The sequence below is a fragment of the Nomascus leucogenys genome, chromosome 5, assembly GCF_006542625.1.
Source record: "Nomascus leucogenys isolate Asia chromosome 5, Asia_NLE_v1, whole genome shotgun sequence".
In the NCBI taxonomy this organism is placed as follows: domain Eukaryota; kingdom Metazoa; phylum Chordata; class Mammalia; order Primates; family Hylobatidae; genus Nomascus; species Nomascus leucogenys.
The window spans coordinates 31,325,750-31,344,408 of record NC_044385.1 but is presented as its reverse complement, the minus strand read 5'-3'; the positions used below and the strand labels follow the sequence as shown (position 1 = coordinate 31,344,408).

At 34.8% G+C, this 18,659-nt stretch overlaps 1 protein-coding gene across 1 annotated transcript in view; it reads right to left on the bottom strand.

The window, feature by feature from the left end:
- Positions 1-18,659, bottom strand: part of USH2A (usherin) — a 795,293-nt gene that overhangs the window by 201,437 nt on the left and 575,197 nt on the right. Inside the window, exon 47 of the mRNA XM_012506628.2 lies at positions 15,764-15,876. Within this exon, the coding sequence (XP_012362082.2) occupies positions 15,764-15,876 (113 nt within the window). The remainder of the gene's footprint in view (positions 1-15,763; positions 15,877-18,659) is intronic.

Here is an 18,659-nt window from a genome sequence, read left to right as displayed (position 1 = left end):
ATATTTTTCTATTTCTGTGAAGAATGTAATTGGTCTTTTGATAGGTATTACATTGAATCTGTAAATTACTTTGGGTAAAATTGTCATTTTAATAATATTAATTCTTCTAATCCAAGAGCATGAAATATCTTTCCATTTATTTGTATCTTATTCAATTTCTTTCATCAGCATTTTATAGTTTTACTTGTATAGATATTTTACTCCTTTAGTTAAATTGATTCCTAGGTATTTTATATTCTTTGTAGCTATTGTTAATGGGACTGCTTTCTTGATTTCTTTTCAGATTGCTTGCTGTTGGTGTATATAACTGCTATTGATTTTTGTACGTTGGGTTTGCATTCTGCAACTTTACTAAATTTGTTCATCAGTTGTAACAGGTTTTTTGGTGAAGTCTTTAGGTTTTCTAATTATAAGAGCATGTCATCTGTGAACAAGGCTAATTTGACTTATCCCTTTCCAATTTGGATGCCTTTTATTTCTTCTCTTGACAAATTACCTCACCAGGATTTCCAGTATTGTGTTGAATAAAAGTGTAAGTGGGTATCCTTGTTTTGTTCCAGTTCTTCCAGGAAAGACTTTCTTTTTTTCCCAGTTCAGTACAATGTTAGCCAAAGGTTTGTCATACATGGCTTTTATTTTGATGTATGCACCTTCTATATCCAGTTTCTTGAGGGACTTTATAATAAAGCCATACTGAATTTTATCAAATGCTTTTTCAGCATCTATTGAAATGATCATATGGTTATTGTACTTGGTTGCCAAAAACAAAGAAACAATGAAAAAACTCTAAAATTTAATTGTATTTCTTCACATTTTGACTTTATGTTGTCTCAATTTGTATATTTTTATGTTGTCTATCTCTTAACAGGTTGCTGTACCTACTATTGTTTTTGATAAATTTGTCTTTTGGGCTTCATACTGAAGTGATGAGTGGATTACATGCTGCAATTACAGTATTAGAGTATTCTGGGTTTGTCTGTGTACTTAATTTATCAGTGGGTTTACTTTCAAATGTTTTCTCTCTGTGCATTAGTTTTTTTATTTCTTGCAGTTTGAAGAACTCTCTTTAGTATTTCTTATAAGATGGGTCTCATAGTGGTAAATTACTTCAGCTTTTTATCTGGGAAGGACTTCATTTCTCTTTCATATTTGAAGGATAGCTTTACTGTATACAGTATTTTTATATGGCATTTGTTTTTTTATTTCAGCACTTTGAAAATGTCATCCCACTTCTTCCTAGCTTGTATGGTTTCTGTTGAGAAGACTGTTGCCAAACAAACCAAAGCTTTTAAATACGTTATTTACTTCTTTTCTCTTGCTGCTTTTAGGATCCTCTCTTTGTCACTGACCTTTAAGAATTTGATTATTATATGCCTTGGAATAATCTTATTTTAATCAAATCTGGTCTTCTCTGACCTTTCTATATCTGGATATTTCTCTGTTTCTTACATTTTAGAAAGTTTTCTGTTAATCTTTCTTTTAAAAAGCTTTCTACCTCTTGCTCTTGTTCACCTTCCTCTTGAACACCAATAATTCCTAGATTTTGATTTTGTCTTTTCAAGTAGTTTTCTATATATCTTGTAGGTGATCTTCACTTGTTTTCATTCTTTTATCCCCACCTCTCTGTATTTTCAAATAGCCTGTCTCAAGTTTGTTGATGCTTTCCTCTGATCTATTTTGCTATTGAGAGCCTCTAATGAATTTTTCACTTTCGCAGATGTATTTCTCAGATCCAAGATTTCTTTTTTAATTTTTTGAACTATTTTAATCTCTTTGTTAAATCTGTTGAGAAATGTCTGAATTTATCTTACGTACTATCTTGGTGATCATGGGTTTCCTTAAAACTGTTATTTTGAATTCTTGGTCACAGAGTTCACCTATCACCATCTTGTTAGGGTCAGTCACTGTTTCCTTGCTTTTGTCAGCTTGAGAAGATCCTACTTCCCTGTTTAAAGAAGTTGTATGTCTGCAAACACACCACCGTCCTGCATATTATCAAGGATATGTATCTTTGAATTATTTTTAATTCCCTGAGTTTATTAAACAGCAACTTTAGCACATTTTCTTTTGGAGCATCCTCTCATATATTACTCTTCTCTCCATTTCTTATGGATATATGTCTATGTCTTTGCATTGAAGGATTAGTTATTTATTGCAGTCTTCTCTGTCTGGCTTGTTTTGTTTTTTCTTAGATATGTTTGCATAGAGATTCTTTGTAATTTTTCTGTTCATTTCCTTTCATTTTTTTTAATTCACTGGGTCACTGCCTCATTTTTGGCACTAGATGGTGCCTTAGGTCCAGGTTTGCCTTGTCTCCCATAAACTATCAGAACACCACCTTTCCCAAATAGGGGAGGTTCCAAAGGGGATATCCTGGTAGTGTGAGGAGGCTGGCTGAGGATTGGTGCCCAGGAAACCTGTGGAGTGAAACTACTACAGTGTGGTGCTACTGAACAGCCACTCTGATTTGGCATCTCCTTTTATGGAGTTACAGAGCAGAATTTCCAGGGCTGGTGATGGTAGTCCCATCTCCCCACATTGTCTCTGGATGTCCTCACAGAGATAGATCCCTTCGGGCACTCCTGATGCTTCCTGTGGGTTGAGGCAGGTAAAGGTCTCCTGCCAAGTAACCTAAGATGGTCGGGAAACTGTCCACTTCAATCGCACTTTTCCAGTGCAGAAATCAAGGGTCAGGAAAATATTTTCCACAAGCATGGTGCTGAATATATTGGGGAGATGGGTGTTGTGGATATGAAAGTCCAATTTTCTTACCATCTGCTCAGAGATTTTCACTTCTCTGTGACTGTAGGAACTGTCTTTTCCTCATATTTGAGTTCTGGGATATTGCTGTGATAATCTCAGCTCTGTACATTTGTTTCTGTTTTCTGTGGAGAGGAGTGAAGCCAGCTTGCTTCTATGTCATCATTTTGGAACTAGAATTTCTTTACACATATTTTGGTACATGAATTCATCAGGCGTTCAGACATTCTAGTTGTAGTTATTTCTTTTTAATTATGTCATATTGTCAGCAAAATTACTATTCTACTACTGTTACTACTACATACTATTGTGCCACCCCCACAGTTGTCATCACTTTCTTCTTTATTTATTTTTAGAGATGGGATCTTGCTATGTTGCTCAGGCTGGACTCAAACTCCTGGGCTCAAGCAATCCTGACTCAGCCCCCCAACTAGTTAGGATTACAGGTGCATTTCACCCTCCCCAGATCTCATCACTTCCAATTGTCCCTTGAAGTACAAAATACCATTGAAGCTACAAAGGAGTGTAGAGAAAATAATTTGCTATCACTTACCTTTATACAGGTGAATATCAAAATGATACAAGTCAGATCAAATGTTTATGAAGACAGGTTCACATTACTATTCTTTAATATTTCATCCTAATATTTTATCCCAATTTTTTTCAAAACATTTGTTTGACCAGAGAAAAGAAATCTTCATACACTCTAAAATATTAACCTAAATTGTTATGGATTAAATAGCTCTAGATTATCTGGTTATGTTTACACAGGCTTTTTTTCTAATCAATTTGGTCATTTTTGTCAATCATTTATGTAACACTCAAGTTCTTCAATATTATTCCAGATCATGGTTATCAAAAATGATCAGAACACTTTTAACAAAGATGAAATAAATGTAATATGACAAATTTAATTCTTTGCTTTCAAGTCATTGAATATTTAATTATCCTACTGAGATGTTTATTATAAATTGTAGTAGGTAAAAAGTCAAAATGCAAAACCCATGTTCTTTTAATAAAAAGGAACACACATTTCCCTCCTTTTGTCCTTGGAGGAAAATGTGGTGAGGAGATCTTGGGACAGCTTGACAGAGAACTCTTAAATTTGGCAGTCTATATGAGCATAGAAAATAAAGCTTGCTTCTCTTAGTTAGAGAATTCTGGTGGCCAGAGATTGGCCAGAGCAGTTCTGCAATGAAAGGTTAAGCCTAGAATACCACAATATCGATCTATAGCATGGCATAGATGGATGAGTTTCTCAAGAGCCAAGTGGATGCCTTGCAAGATGGCTAGGCTTGAGCTACCTTGAAGGTACATTGCCCAGGACAGTGGCCTTCTGGCATGAGGAGACTCCAGCAGGAAGAGTCTTTGGAATGTTCTGCTCTTTTGGCACCACAAGTGATCAGCTATAAAGGGCAACACTTGTGTAAGGGAATTTGGCTATTCAAAGATTCTCATGAGGACCTCTCAAAAAAAAAAATACAATTGCCCAAGAAAGCATCACTTGTCAATAGAGAGCTGTGATTGTCAACCAGTGATGGCAGTGAAGTAATAACATTGAGAGGGAACATATTTGGATAAAATGGAATAGAAAAGAAAGAGGGAAGAAAAGAGCAAACTACAATTAGGCCTGAGCTTTAGAAATGATAGAATCTTTGAACTAGATGCGAGGCTAATATTTTGATGGTGATGGAATGGATTTTTTAATACTTGATCATGAATCTTAATTATCAAAGTGAGACTCATAACCAAAAATAATTGGAAAGCCATAAGATGTTCCTGTGGGGTATTTGAGAATTAAGGGAAGGATAGCCAAAACAGTGTGTTTAAGGCAGTAAGTAGCAGGTGAAAAGTAAAGAATATTTTTTTCTCTTTGTATCTAATTGGATTAAGACAGCTCCATAAAATGGTTATATAAACTTAAAGGATGAAAACATGAACCAGGGTGGTAGTGGTGGAAATGGAGAAGAGTAACATATACGAGAAGATGCTCCAAAAGAAAATGTACTAAAATCGATGTTTAATAAACTCAGGGGATTAAAAATACTTCAAAGATATATGTCCTTGATAATATGCAGGATGGTGGTGCATTTGCAGAAGTGGGTGTTGGAAAAGATGATGAGTTAGATAAGAATTAACTTTTGAGTCTCATGGTTATGGAAGTGATGGGTGAATATCATGACATAAAATCAATAGGCAAGTGGATATGTGGGATTAGAGTTTAGGGAGAAAACAGGGCCAGAGATCTTTGAGACACCAGTATGGCTTAAAATTGCAGGACTGAACTACCTGAGCAAGGTAGGGAGTCTTTTTCCTGAGGACACCCAGAAGTCATAAGTGGATTTTTAATGGAACCAATAAAAACAAAACAAAACAATGAATGTTCAGAGAACCAGGGACAAAGTGGCAGTTGAGGGCTAAAGTGAATTAGGAGGAAGAACTGGATTTTGCTGAAAGGCACTCAAAGGCTACTTCAGCCACCGAGCTGTTTCTGTGGGAGCTACAAGAGGTAAACAAGTTAGGAGGAGTTTGGGAAGAAGAGGGAGGTAAGGAAATGAAAATAGTGATAGCAGAGCCACAACAATAAGCCCAATATTCTCTTTTCTATATATTCTGTCTATCTATTCTGTTTACATTCTATATTCTGACTCTATTCTATTAAGGTCTCCTTAAACAGAATGGGATAATCAGAACTCATGGCCATCAAATGAGTAATATTTCCTAAAAGCCATGGTGACCATAAGGCTATTGATTGGATCTGTACAAATTGCACTTAGCGTACTCCAAATTCTCTCTTTCAAGGTTCTACCCATATCCTTTAAAGATTTAAGCAGATAATTTTAGTCCATATTAAAAATAGTCTACAATTGCCCATATTGGTAAGCGAGTTTGGTATACAGGTGAAAAAAAATGATTTGACATTCTGTATCCTTCAGCCCAACACTCTCCCTATTAAAGCAAACAAACAGAAATGTGGCCTTAATTTTTTCTTTTAAATGCTAAATAATTAAATTAAATGTAAAATATTTTTTCTTTTAATTGTACAAAACTGTAAAATCATTACTTCAGTTGAAGCTATCATTCACTGAGAAAAGTTAGGCAGAAAAAATCAAGGATAGAAGAGATTCCCTGATATCTAATGTCATAGCATAAAAAGTATATCATAGCATGCCTCATAAAATTTGGTGAGGAAAAAAGGAGAATCCTCTTTCTCCACAAGCTCTAACCTCTTGAACCATACTTAACCCCACATTAAGTAATTTAAAAATATAGGGGGATGCCAGGTGCTGTGTGGCTCACATCTGTAATACCAGCAATTTGGGAGGCCAAGGCGGGAGGATGACTTGAGCCCAAGAGTTCAAAAGACCAGCCTGGGCGACATAGTGAGACCCCATCTCTACAAAATAATTTTAAAAATATATTAGCGGGGTGTGGTGGCATATGCTTATTGTCCCAGCTACTCAGGAGGCTGAGGAAGGACTGCTTGAGCCTGGAAGGTCAAGGCTGCAGTGAGCTGCACTCCAGCTTGGGTGACAGAACGAGATCCTGTCTCAACAACAACAACAAAAAAGAAAAAAATATAGAGAGATTCATTAATGACGATAGTGGTTTAGCATTCATTTAGAGACATCTAACCTATGCTGTTATCAGAAAGATTTCTGGAAAGTTGGTGTGTAAAAATATCATTGATCTCATTCGGCATCTAGAAGCAAATCTTAAAACAATTATTTGTGACTGCTACAAAGATTTTATACCTCACACTCCTCATCAATAACACATCCCCAAACTGATTTGGATGTGAAAAAACTGCCATGGTTCCAATTAAAGACATTAAAAGACATGATCTGAGTTCTTTCTCTGCTTTCCCTTGAGCCTCATGCCTGGAAATGATGCATTTTGGAATACTAGCAGTAATGTAATAAAACATCTTTCTTGTTTGTGTTATTTTCTTAGTTGTTCCATTTATGGGGAATAAATAACTAAACTTCATAGTCAGCCCAGTACCCGGTGAAGCTGTCAGCTGCAGTGCTTGTCATATTTCAATCAAAGCCAGACCCAGCCAGTTATCTTCATCCAGGTCAGTCTCTACATTCTCGAGGACCAGAATTAATGAATTAGCTATTGATTAAATTCCACTCTAGCAAATCCACCAAGACAAATAAATGAACTACCCAGGGCACATGTAGGCCATGGCCAGACATGTCTGGGCTATCGATCAGTAGTTAGTATTCTTTTGGGATATGGAAGGAGCTGATGATAATATGACAAGTATGGAAAATGCAATGTAGAAACAGGGCTTGTTTCTGAAGCAGCAGCTTATAAAACCAGAAGGGTCCATTTGATCCTTCTATATTTGTGTGCTATGGAATCTTTGGTTTATATGTAAGAGGAAAAACATGCATAAGGGCTTGTACTGCTGAAGATGTAGTCAAAAACAAAGCATAAGTTAAGGCCAAAGGCAAAGATGAGTTGGTACACTGCACGCATGTAATCAAACAGGCTGGTATGCTATCTGTATGTTATTGAAATATATGAAAATTAAATTTTACTGACTTCTGAATTTCACCAAAAATAAACAAAGAATCTAAGAAATGTATGGCTTCTTAGAAACCAAATTATTTTAAATGTTAGAGAAGTAGACCCCGTCGGCTGATGTTTTTCTGGAAGGATTTCACATTTCATTTTGCATGTTGCTAATATAAAAGATTTTTTAAAACCAAAATAGAAACATAACTAACAAGTATACATTGCCAGAAGTATAATGAAATTACACAAACAATATCATGCACAGAGGAGGCTAACTGCTTTGGTGTTGGTTTAATTTTGATTAATGGCTTGGCAGCCTATACTTGCTCATTAGAGTCTTGCCTTTGGAAAATGTTACTCTGCTACTATGGATCATTTTAAGAAAGGAAAGATTTTACATGCCAATATTTGGTTATGAATGATTTCTATCAAGTTTTTGCTAGGCTTCTGACTGGGGAGAAAAAGGAAAGTTGCCAAAGGCACTGGAAGAAAGAAAACTTTGGTGGAGGGGGACTTCCCATGCAGGTCAATATAGAATAAGCCCATTACAGCTTATCTCTCCCACTGATTACAACTCAAAATCTGCACCAATTATAAAAAGTAACTATCTGAGGACTCCGAAAAGTTAACAATAGCAGGCTGATCAGGATGGGAGAGAAAACTTTGAGAATGAATGTTACAGGGTGAGTTTCCCATTTTTTCTCCCCCTCCTTTACTTCCCATCTTTAACCCAAGGGCAGTATCAGTGTGAAACTGTGAACTAGGGAAGCAAAATCCTAGAGAAAGTAAATTTTTTCCAGCTAGAGTATCTGGAACAAAATGCCTTGCAAGCCAGAGAGTATAGGGAAAACCCCCATTTTTGTTTTGTTTTGTTTTGTCTTCTTTCTGCTGGGCCCTGCTCTGAGGATGATTAGAGCCAAGGAGCTGCACTGTGGCAGCTGTGGCTGAATTGGAATCTAAAGCCCCAAGCGGGGGGAAAAAAAATCTTTCTGTCCAGAGAAATCAGGAAATGGGGCCTCTATAGTCCAAAGAATGTGGAGGAAGTCCTTGTTATTTTTTTTCTCGAATTCCTCTTACCTCATTGCCTAAGAACAACTCTAGTTATGCAAATTGGGAGGCAGGCTGGGAGGCAGACATTTCAAAAGAAATCATATCATTCTAGCCAAAAATCCAGGAAAGGAAGTCCAAAGGAGCTGGAAAGATGGGGGACATTTCAGAGAGAAGAAAGCTAGAAGCTAATTTTATGAATGAACCAACACAAGTCCTGACTCAATTCCAAGCTGCACATTTATGGTTGCCTCACATGCATAGCCTGTGCAAGCAGCACAGCAAAGATTTTGAGATCACAACTATTACATAATTCCACAGCCAAATCCCAAATTAGCCATTGTGCAGACACAGAGTAGTAAAGCAAAGTTCATAGCTTTGCTATGCTACTTTATGAAAAAATAGGAACTGACTGTAGTCACTGGCAAAGGAAAACAGAATTTGGAGTCTGAAGCTAACCAGTCGGTAACCTGCTGAAAAAAGTAAATAAGAACTCTAACTTTCTTCAAAGGATTTTAACAGAAGTCAGATTTTTATAACCTAATATTCGAAATGTGAAGGAATCAATCTAAAAATCACCCAGAATTACACTAAGCAATCAAAAGCTGGAGTGGCTATATTAATATTAGACAAAATAAACTTAAGAACAAGGAAATTATCAGGAAGTAAAAGGGCTTATCACATAATGATAAAAGAGGCAGTTTATCAAGACATTAACAATCCTAAACATGTATGCACTTAATAATAAAACATCAAAATACATGAAGGAAAGACTAATAGATCTGAAGAAGAAATAGATAGAGCCACAATTACATTTGGAGACTTCAACACCATTCTCACAATAACTGATAAAACAAGCAGGCAAAAAATCAGTAAGTATATAGATGATCTGAACACCATTATCACTCAACTTGGCCGAATTGACATTTACAAAACACTCTCCATTCACTAAGACAGATCATATTCTGGGCCCTGAAAAAACTGTAACTAATTTAAAAGAATTAAAATTCTAAAATTACGTTCTCAGTTCATAATAGAATTAAACTAGAAACTCAGATAGAAACTTACCTGAAAAATCCCCAAATACTTGGAAATTAAACAATCCCGTTGTAAATAATCCATGGGTTAAAGAAGTCTCAAGAAAAATTAAAATATATTTTGAACAAATGAAGTGAAATGCAACATTTCAAAATTTGTGAGCCCTATACTGAAACAGGACTGAGAGGAAAGAAGAAAGGTCTCAAATCAATAATGAAAGTTTTCCTCTATAAGAAACTGAGAAGGAATAGCAAAGCAAGAGGGAAGAAAACAAGAGAGAGCCGAAATCACTGAAACGGAAAATAGAAAACAATATAGATGATATAGAAAAAAAATAAAGCCAAAAATTGTTCTTTGAAAAGATCTACAAAATTGATAAAACTCTAGGCTGAATAGAAAAACAGAGAGCACTTACTACCAATATCAGAAATGAAAGACTACAAATCAGTTCCAACGAATTGCTGTTTGTAGTACAAACATACTACAAACAACTTCCTGCTAATAAATTTGACAAATTTGATTAAATTAACCTATTTTCTGCCCCCACAAGATGACAAAACTCACTGGAGAATAAATCACCAAAATATCATACATAATTAAGGGAATTGAATTCCGAGTTAAAAAACCTTCCATCAAAGAAAAACTCCAGGCAAATATGGGTTTCACTGGTGAATTTTGCCAAGATTTAAGAAATAATAACGCTTTTATACAATCTCTTCCACAAAATGGAAAAGAAGGAAATGCTTCCCAAGTTAGTATGAGACCAGAAATTACCATGATACCCAATCCAGGCAAAGGTATTACAAGAAAATCAAACACAGTCCAATATATTTTATGAACACAGATGAACATTTTCTATAAGATAATAGTACATTGCATCCCCCAATATATGAAGAAGAAAATATGTCACAACCAAGTTGTGGTTATCCAGAGAATACAGGCTAGTTCAATAATTTAAAATCAGTAAATATAATTGATCATAGTACAAATTTAAAATGTCAAAAAAGCATTTGACAAAATTCCATGTCCATTTATAATGAAAACTGTCAGCAAATTAAAAATAAAAAGTAAGTTCTTCAACCTGATAAAAGGCATGGCCAAAAATTTCATACATAACATCACATCTAAGGGTAAAAGACTGAAAATTTTCTTTCAAAGATTGGGAACAAGTCAAGAATGTGCTCTTATCACGTTATTAAACTATCCAGTGCAATAAGGCAGGAAAAAAGAAATAAAAGACATACTGATTGGAAAGGAAAAAAATAAACAGTTTCTCTTTGTAGAAGATGTATATAGACTAGGGAATTACAAAAAAGCTCTTAAGACTTATAAGGAGTTTAGCAAGGTTGCTGGATGTAAGCTCACTATTCCAAAATTAATTGTGTTTCTACACACTAGCAACAAACAATTGGATTTAAATTTGTTTTAAAGAAACATTAATAATAGCACCCCCCAAATAAATAATTAGGTATAAATTTAATAAAATATGTGCAGCATTTGCATAGTGGATTATATAAAACACTGACAAAATAAAGGAAACAAGATGCAAATAAATGAGCAACAGCGTGTTCATGAATCAGAACATTTGATATTGTTAAGATGTCAATTCTCTACCAATTGATCCACAAATTCAATGCAGTTCTAATCAAAATCACATGTTTTGTAGATATCAATGACCTGTTTATGAAATTTATATGGACAGGCAAAGTAGTGAGAAAGACCAAAATGATTTTTATAAAGGTCAAAGTTGGAGGACTCATACAATGTGATTTGACAGCTTACTATAGAGCTGTAGTAATCAAGATTGTGCAGTATTGGTATAGACATACATATTGATAAACTGAACATAAAAGAGAGTCCAAAAATGGCCTACAAAAAGTGTTTAAATTGATTTTTGACAAAAATCTAAAAATATTCAATAAAGAAAATATTATCTTTCCAAAAATTTTGTTGATACTATTAAATACTTACATGCCAAAAAAATTAACCTTGACTCATGCCTCAGTGTATACAAAAATTAACACAAAACCAATCATAGACATAAATTAAACATGTAAACATACAAATGTTCTAGGAAATAGACAAGAGAAAGTCTCTGTGACCTTAACTCAGGCAAAAAGTTCTTAGATAAAATACCAGATGCACAAACCATAAAGGAAAAAGTAACAAATCTAACTCTCTTGAAAGTTAAAACTCTTTCTCTTAAAAACACACAAATAAGATAATTGAAGACAAATCATAAGGTGGAGAAAAAATATCTATAAATCACAGATGTGACAAAAAACTCAAATCCAAAATATATTATTAAAATTTTCGAAACTCAAAAATAAGAAAACAAAGAATCTAATTAACAAATTCGCAAAAGATGTGCAGATACCATTTCCCAGAGTAAACAAATGCCAAAATGCATGCAAAAAGCAATTGCAAAGCTTATCAGTATCATTAGTCATTAGGGAAAATGTAATTTAAGACCTTAATAACACACCACAAACATCTATTAAAATGACTATTTAAAAAATAAGAGGAAAACACCTCATATTATCTCAAGTTCGAGCAAAAATGTAGAGCAACTTGAACTCTCATACAATGCTAGTAGGAATGAAAGATGTTACAGTCACTTTGTAAATCAGTTTAGCAGTTTCTTTATGACTCAGCAATCCAACTCTTGGGTATTTACCCAAATGAAATGAAAATATATCTTCACACAAAAACCTGTATATAGATGTTTTATAGCAACTTTAATCATGGTCACGGAGAACTGAAATCTATCCAAAATGTGCACAAACTGTAGAACTTTCATATAATGGAATCTTACTCAGCAACAAAAACTGACAACTACTAAGTATGTGTAGAACTACTAGTATGAATACAATAAGTAGGACAAATCTTAAATGCCTTATGCTAACTAAAAGAAGCCATTTGAATGACTACATATTATACGATCCATTTACATGACAATATGGAAAAGGCAGAATTATACATACCAAAACATGGCAGTGTTTGCTTAGTTTTAGGAAGGGTAGAAGAGGGGTTAGCAATAAAGGAGCCCGACATCATGATGCTGCTTCATGTCTTGATTGTGGTAGTGTCTGTTCTTCCTGGCAGCTTTTTGGATGTGCTTTTTAAACATGGTACTCTGCAATTTCCTGATAATATCCCTTTATATGTAATCACTTTTTAGTCATATTGTTGGTATCCGGGGAATCTTTTGATCTGCACAATAGTACATTCGTTCTGGGATATTTTCTTGTCTTTTTAAAAAATTTTCTCCCTCTTTTCCTTTGATTCTCTTTCGAAGCTCTTATTATTCAAATATTAGACTTCCTGGATGCTCTCTATTGTTTTTTCTTTTTCTTTCTCTCTTTTAAATCTTTGTGTTTCATTGCATTTTCAGAGACATTCCCTTGAACTTTCTTCAAAAGTTTCAATTCAGCTTTTCACCCTTTTAATTTCCATGAGGTTTGCTCCTCGTTGGTTATTTATTTATTTTTTTAAGTATGCTGGTTTTGTTTTATGCTTAGAGAATCTTCTTTTATCTGTCTGAGGCTATAATTTTTTTTCCTCACCTGCATTATCTCTGAATCTATTGTATCATGTCTTTTGTTTATTTTGGTCCCCTTTTTATCTTTAAGAGTGATGCACCAAAAAAAAAAAAAAAAAGCCAACTAAAAGCTTTATAGGTAGGTGAGCCTTGTTGATTGGCATACTTCCCTACTGGGTGACCAGAGGACAAGTTGTTTTTACTGTTAGGGATTCCTATATGCTATTATCTGGAGGTATTTTATTCGAGATCATTCTTTTTTTTCTAGAAAAGTATGTTCAGTTTCCTATCTGGAGGTGTTTATGACTTGTCTACTTGCTTTTGAGGGCAGAACTGGGAAACTTAGCCAAAAAGCCCACCATTCAGGTTGTAGTCTCACTTTATCACTGTTTTTACTTCTGCATCTCATCTCAGCTCCCCTCTGCCTAGTAGCCCTCAGTTTCTCCAGTCCACCACCTGGTCGGTGGACTTTGTCATGTGGAGGAAGAGAAATAGACCCCTGGAAGCACAGCAAAGATGCAAGAGATCTGGGATTCCAAACACTTATTTGTTAACAGTTGTGTCTCACCCCATGATTTCAGCTTTAAACCTTACCCTCTCTCCTCCTCTTTACAGCCTTAAAACTTCTAAGTGCTCAGCCTCTCCAGTTCTCTGTGGAAAAAACAGTTTGTTTCCTGTCATTATTGTCTTTTGTCAACCAATATTTTGGTTGTAAATTTCTCCACTGTATTCAATCATTTGCTTCTTTCTTGCTTACAAATATTGCTTACAAAATTGTGTTGCAATCTCTTTTCTGTTGTTGTCTCCTCTCTCACTTTCCTTGTTCTTGTTGTGTAATACTCTTTTTAATGTTTCTGTTATCAATTTAATGTACTTGGATACAAGCAATTTTTAATGCAACTAAAAATATTTGTCTTCTGTTATTATGTGCAATGATCTTAAAGGAAAAAAAACCTAGAGACACAGTCACATTTGTTCCATTTCTTATAAAGCTTAGATATTATTTTCAGTTATAAATAAATATGTAATATGAGGCATATTCTGTTATGTCATTCACATGGGCTTGAGTCATGGGGTTGCCAGCAGACAAGAATTTGAAAACATCCACCCACCTAACTATAATTCTTCCTTGAGCTTTTCAAGACTGAACTCAAATGTCACATCTTCCATGATGCCTTCACTGATAATTCTGGGTAAAGTTTGCTATTTTTCTCTTTATTTTCTTCTTGCACATCTAAACCTCTTATTATAGTGTTTTTCACATTGTTCTATAAAAATTTATTTAGGGGAGTATCTTCCACAGTGGACTGGAACTTTGCAAATTTAGAATCATGTCTTATGCTCTTTTGTATTACTTTTGCCTTCCATATATATATATATATATATATATATATATATATATATATTTTTTTTTTTTTTTTGAGACCGAGTTTCGCTCTGTCGCCCAGGCTGGAATGCAGTGGTGCAATCTCGGCTCACTCCAAGTTCCGCCTCCCAGGTTCATGCCATTCTCCTGCATCAGCCTCCCGAGTAGCTGGGACTACAGGTGTCTGCCACCATGCCTGGCTAATTTTTTGTATTTTTAGTAGAGATGGGGTTTCACCGTGTTAGCCAGGATGGTCTAGATCTCCTGACCTCGTGATCTGCCCGCCTCAGCCTCCCAAAGTGCTGGGATTACAGGCGTGAGCCACCGTGCCCGACCTTGCCTTCTGTATTATTATAGCCACCAATGTGTTTGCTAAAAGAATAAAGGTCTCTAATGCCCATTTAATATGACTATTTTCCCCCTGCATAGTAGATGATACTGTGAATAGGTTGGGGGCTATCTGCTGGGGGGATTATAAACTAATTAGTATGCCAAAAATTAGATCAGTATCTATCACGTGTTTGATAGAAGATATACTCAAGGAGACAAGATATGATTATTGCCATGAACAGCTAACAGTCCAGTTAGTTGGATTTTTCTAATTATTTTAACCATTGGTTGCCAAAACCAGTACTATTTTTTTTAACTGATTTAAGATCTAGAAATTTCAACATGTCATAGAGGAATCCTTCAGAATTGAAACATGAATAACAGACTGATTATACAGTGTGTGTATGTGTCTGTGTGTGTGTGTGTGTGTGTGTATGTGTGTGTTGTTTGTATGTGTAAGTGAAGGGTGATTCATCTGGGTTAAGCAAAAAGTATAATGTGAAAGCACTAAGATTTCTTTTCCCAGCCTCAACTTGATACAAACGGATGAACAATTTACCATCTTATTTTCAGCTTTGGAAACAATACCAAATATTATTATTATTGTTGTTACTAATTATGAATAATAAAGAGACTCGCTTTCAAACTATGGTCATTTCTCAGCAACAAAAGAATAAGGAAAAATAAGGTGATTCTACCAAGAAGCTGACAAAATTGGTAATGGTTATCTAAATATTATCTGCCCTATTAATTTTACAGATTTCTAGCTTTAGGGCACTCTGATGTATAAAAATCAATTTTTTTTCAAAAAGATTAAGTTAGAAGGTAGTCATTACAATTAAGCTTCTATTATGCTTCACAAAAGGATTCACTAAAGGACACATTCAAATAAGGAGACATGTATTTCAAGTATTTGCTTATAGGTTACTAAATAAGAAATCTGAGGCTGGGCAATCAGGGAAATTAAAGATTAAATGTCATTGGATGTCCAGTGAAGATTAACATCTGTGAAATAATATCAAAAATTTGATTTATACACACACTTATAATAACCCATTAAATGAGATTGTCATGGCCGAGAGGATACTTTTGATTTTTATTTTCATTTCTTCTGATCAGAGTTCCTTAGATTTAACTGACACAAAATTTTGTACCTTGAAGTGATGCCACGAATTGTGGGTGTTGGTATATCACTTGGAGTATCTTCCACAGTGGTGATTTGGGTTCCATTGCTTTTCACGCAGGCGTATATTGTGCAGACTTCAACCTGCAAACATTAGTTTAGAAAAAAGAAATGCAACCATTTTTGAAATAGTTACTAACAATAGTCTGAATCCCACCTTCCCTCATTTCACATGAATCTCTTGTATTTCTCTATAGCCTCTTGAGGTTTAATCAATATTCATTTTTGATGTTAACTGACTCCAAAGGAAGGAGCTCAGAGGAAGGTACAGAATTGGGATCAAGACAATTGATTTAGTAATGGGAATGATGATGTTTACTCTCTGGTTGCAACTATTCAGAAAGAGAAAGATACATTAATCTACTCAAGAGCATAGTCAAGGAATGGAAGATGCCCAAGTGACAGTTTGCAAGCATAATAGGTTACCACTGCTTACTGTTCTCTAAATCTATAACTAAGTAGTGTAATGATGGTATCTTCTGGAAGTCTTGACACTGTAAAACAAATAGCCTAAATGCTAATGTCTAATGGAGGAAAAATGAGGCCTAGAGAAGCCTTCCAATATGGCTGAGCTATTTTATATCCATTTGTTCCAGATGCAGTTGTATTTTTACCTTAATCACAGCAGAAAATCATCATTCATCCCTTTAATTCTGCCACCTAATCTGAATAAAAACCGAGGAGGGTGGAATAACTGAAGATTAGAAATGTGGTTCATCAAGCATTAGTAACACAAAAGGAACGCGTTAACCAAGAGGGAGGAGAGAGAAATGAATATACAAAAGATTGGGAACATTTATAAAGCAATATGATTCTGCTCTCAATTAAAGAATAAACCAAAGAGAAATGTATTTTTACAGTGCTAATTTACTTTAAGCATATAATACATAAATGGAGAAGGCAAGCTAGGTACTGATGAATCTTAAACACTAATTCCGAGCTTTTATGTGAAATGGTTCTCTGATTGTTCCTTTGGTGGTTGAGGAAAGGCAAATGTGATTCTTGTATTTACTAGATATGCTACTTTATTCATAGGGTACCTAAATGTTAGTTGAGGCATATGTTCATAATGCTGTATGAGCTGTGTTACTTATTGATGCCATATAGTCTTTTGAGGTATTAATAGTGGATATTTAAACACTATCAAGCGCCTACATTCTGAGCATGTCCAATTAAATCTGAAATAAAGGCAGATGAACTTAAAATATAACGCTGTAATATAATTAATGAAAATGAACTTTATACATATTGGAAAAATTTGATTCTATGATACATAATGAGATAACTCAGAATCAATTCAACTGAATTTATTATGTACCTAATATGTGCCAAATATTATAATGGATATATGCACAAATAATTGTATTGATTCCTCATAACTCCATTTAAACAAATTTACAGAGAAGCCAGGGAATATTGTCAAGCTGGTAAGATTTGGGATATCTGAGTTGTTCTCCACTGTACCCTACTGGCTTCTCATCTAAATGTTAAACATAACTTTAAGCTCTAAACTACTTAGGTATATTAAAATGTTTCTCCAGAAAACATTTCTTTTGATTCATTGTTCAAAGGAAAATGACCAATGACTACTGGTTGTAGCCAGATGATTATATATGTTTTAACCTCAAATGTTAGAGAAATGTGCCAATATTTTTTTATTCTTACTAATGTTAACATTCCAAGTCTCCATTTTGGGACCTATTTCTAGTGCTAAAACTATATTGTATAACATGTGAATGAAACACAAATATAAAGCTTACTATATTTATTAAAAAGAGGTAAAATTGAATAAAAATGAAATTATTATTTCTTTGTAAAAGGGACATATAAAGGGATTATTCAAAAAGTAGATACTTGGCTGGGTGCAGTGGCTCACACCTGTAATCCCAGCACTTTGGGAAGCTTAGGCAGGCGGATCACCTGAGGTCAGGAGTTTGAGTTAACATGGTGAAACCCTGTCTCTACTGAAAATACACATAAAAGAATAACCTGGTGTGGTGGTGGGCACCTGGAATCCTAGGTACTTGGGAGGCTGAGGCACGAGAATCGCTTGATTCCAGGAGGCAGAGGTTGCAGTGAACCGAGATCGTGCCAATGCACTCCAACCTGGGTGACAAGAGTGAGACTCTGTCTCAAAAAAAAAAAAAAATAGATACTTGATTGTGTTATGTGCTTTAAAATCAATAGCTATTTTACGATGGGGTTAGCATAGAGAGCCTTAATTCTAAAGTATTAGGCATTCCAATTAAATGCTTATTTTAAATGAAACTAAATCACCTTTGACATCATAATGAAAACCACTGAAATTTGATGTTCAAATTTCCAGAAATGCAACAGCTATATCAAGTACAATATTCTTGGACTGCAAAAAGCTTCACAAAAAATATAGTAATCAGGAATAAGAATATCTTAGGCACTAATAACAAAATTCTATTATTGGATTCTACTTTGGTCTTTTGTATCTTCATCTGTTTCCACTCTCCTCAGGCTACCAGAAGAGGAGGCTTTATACCTACTGGTTTGAGTTATTTATACCTGACTCAAACCAGTAGTGGTATAAATAAAGCCTTTTCCATAGAACATTTTTAAACGTTAACTCTTGATCCAGAGTCAGAAAGCTGAGCTGCACATGCATGCACAGCACACAGTGTTCTCACTTCTAGGTTGTGTGTTTCGAGTCTTGGTAAAGCAAATGAATAAGGCAACTTTTGAAAACTCAGCTTTCCTGAACAGGGGTCAGAAGAAGACAATACGGCAAATCCTCCATCACCTTCTTGTGTTAGCCTTTTTTATATAGCTATATTTCTAACTTATTTGGAGCATGATTTCTATTTTATAATTTGGCCTATGGCCTACCTGCATACATG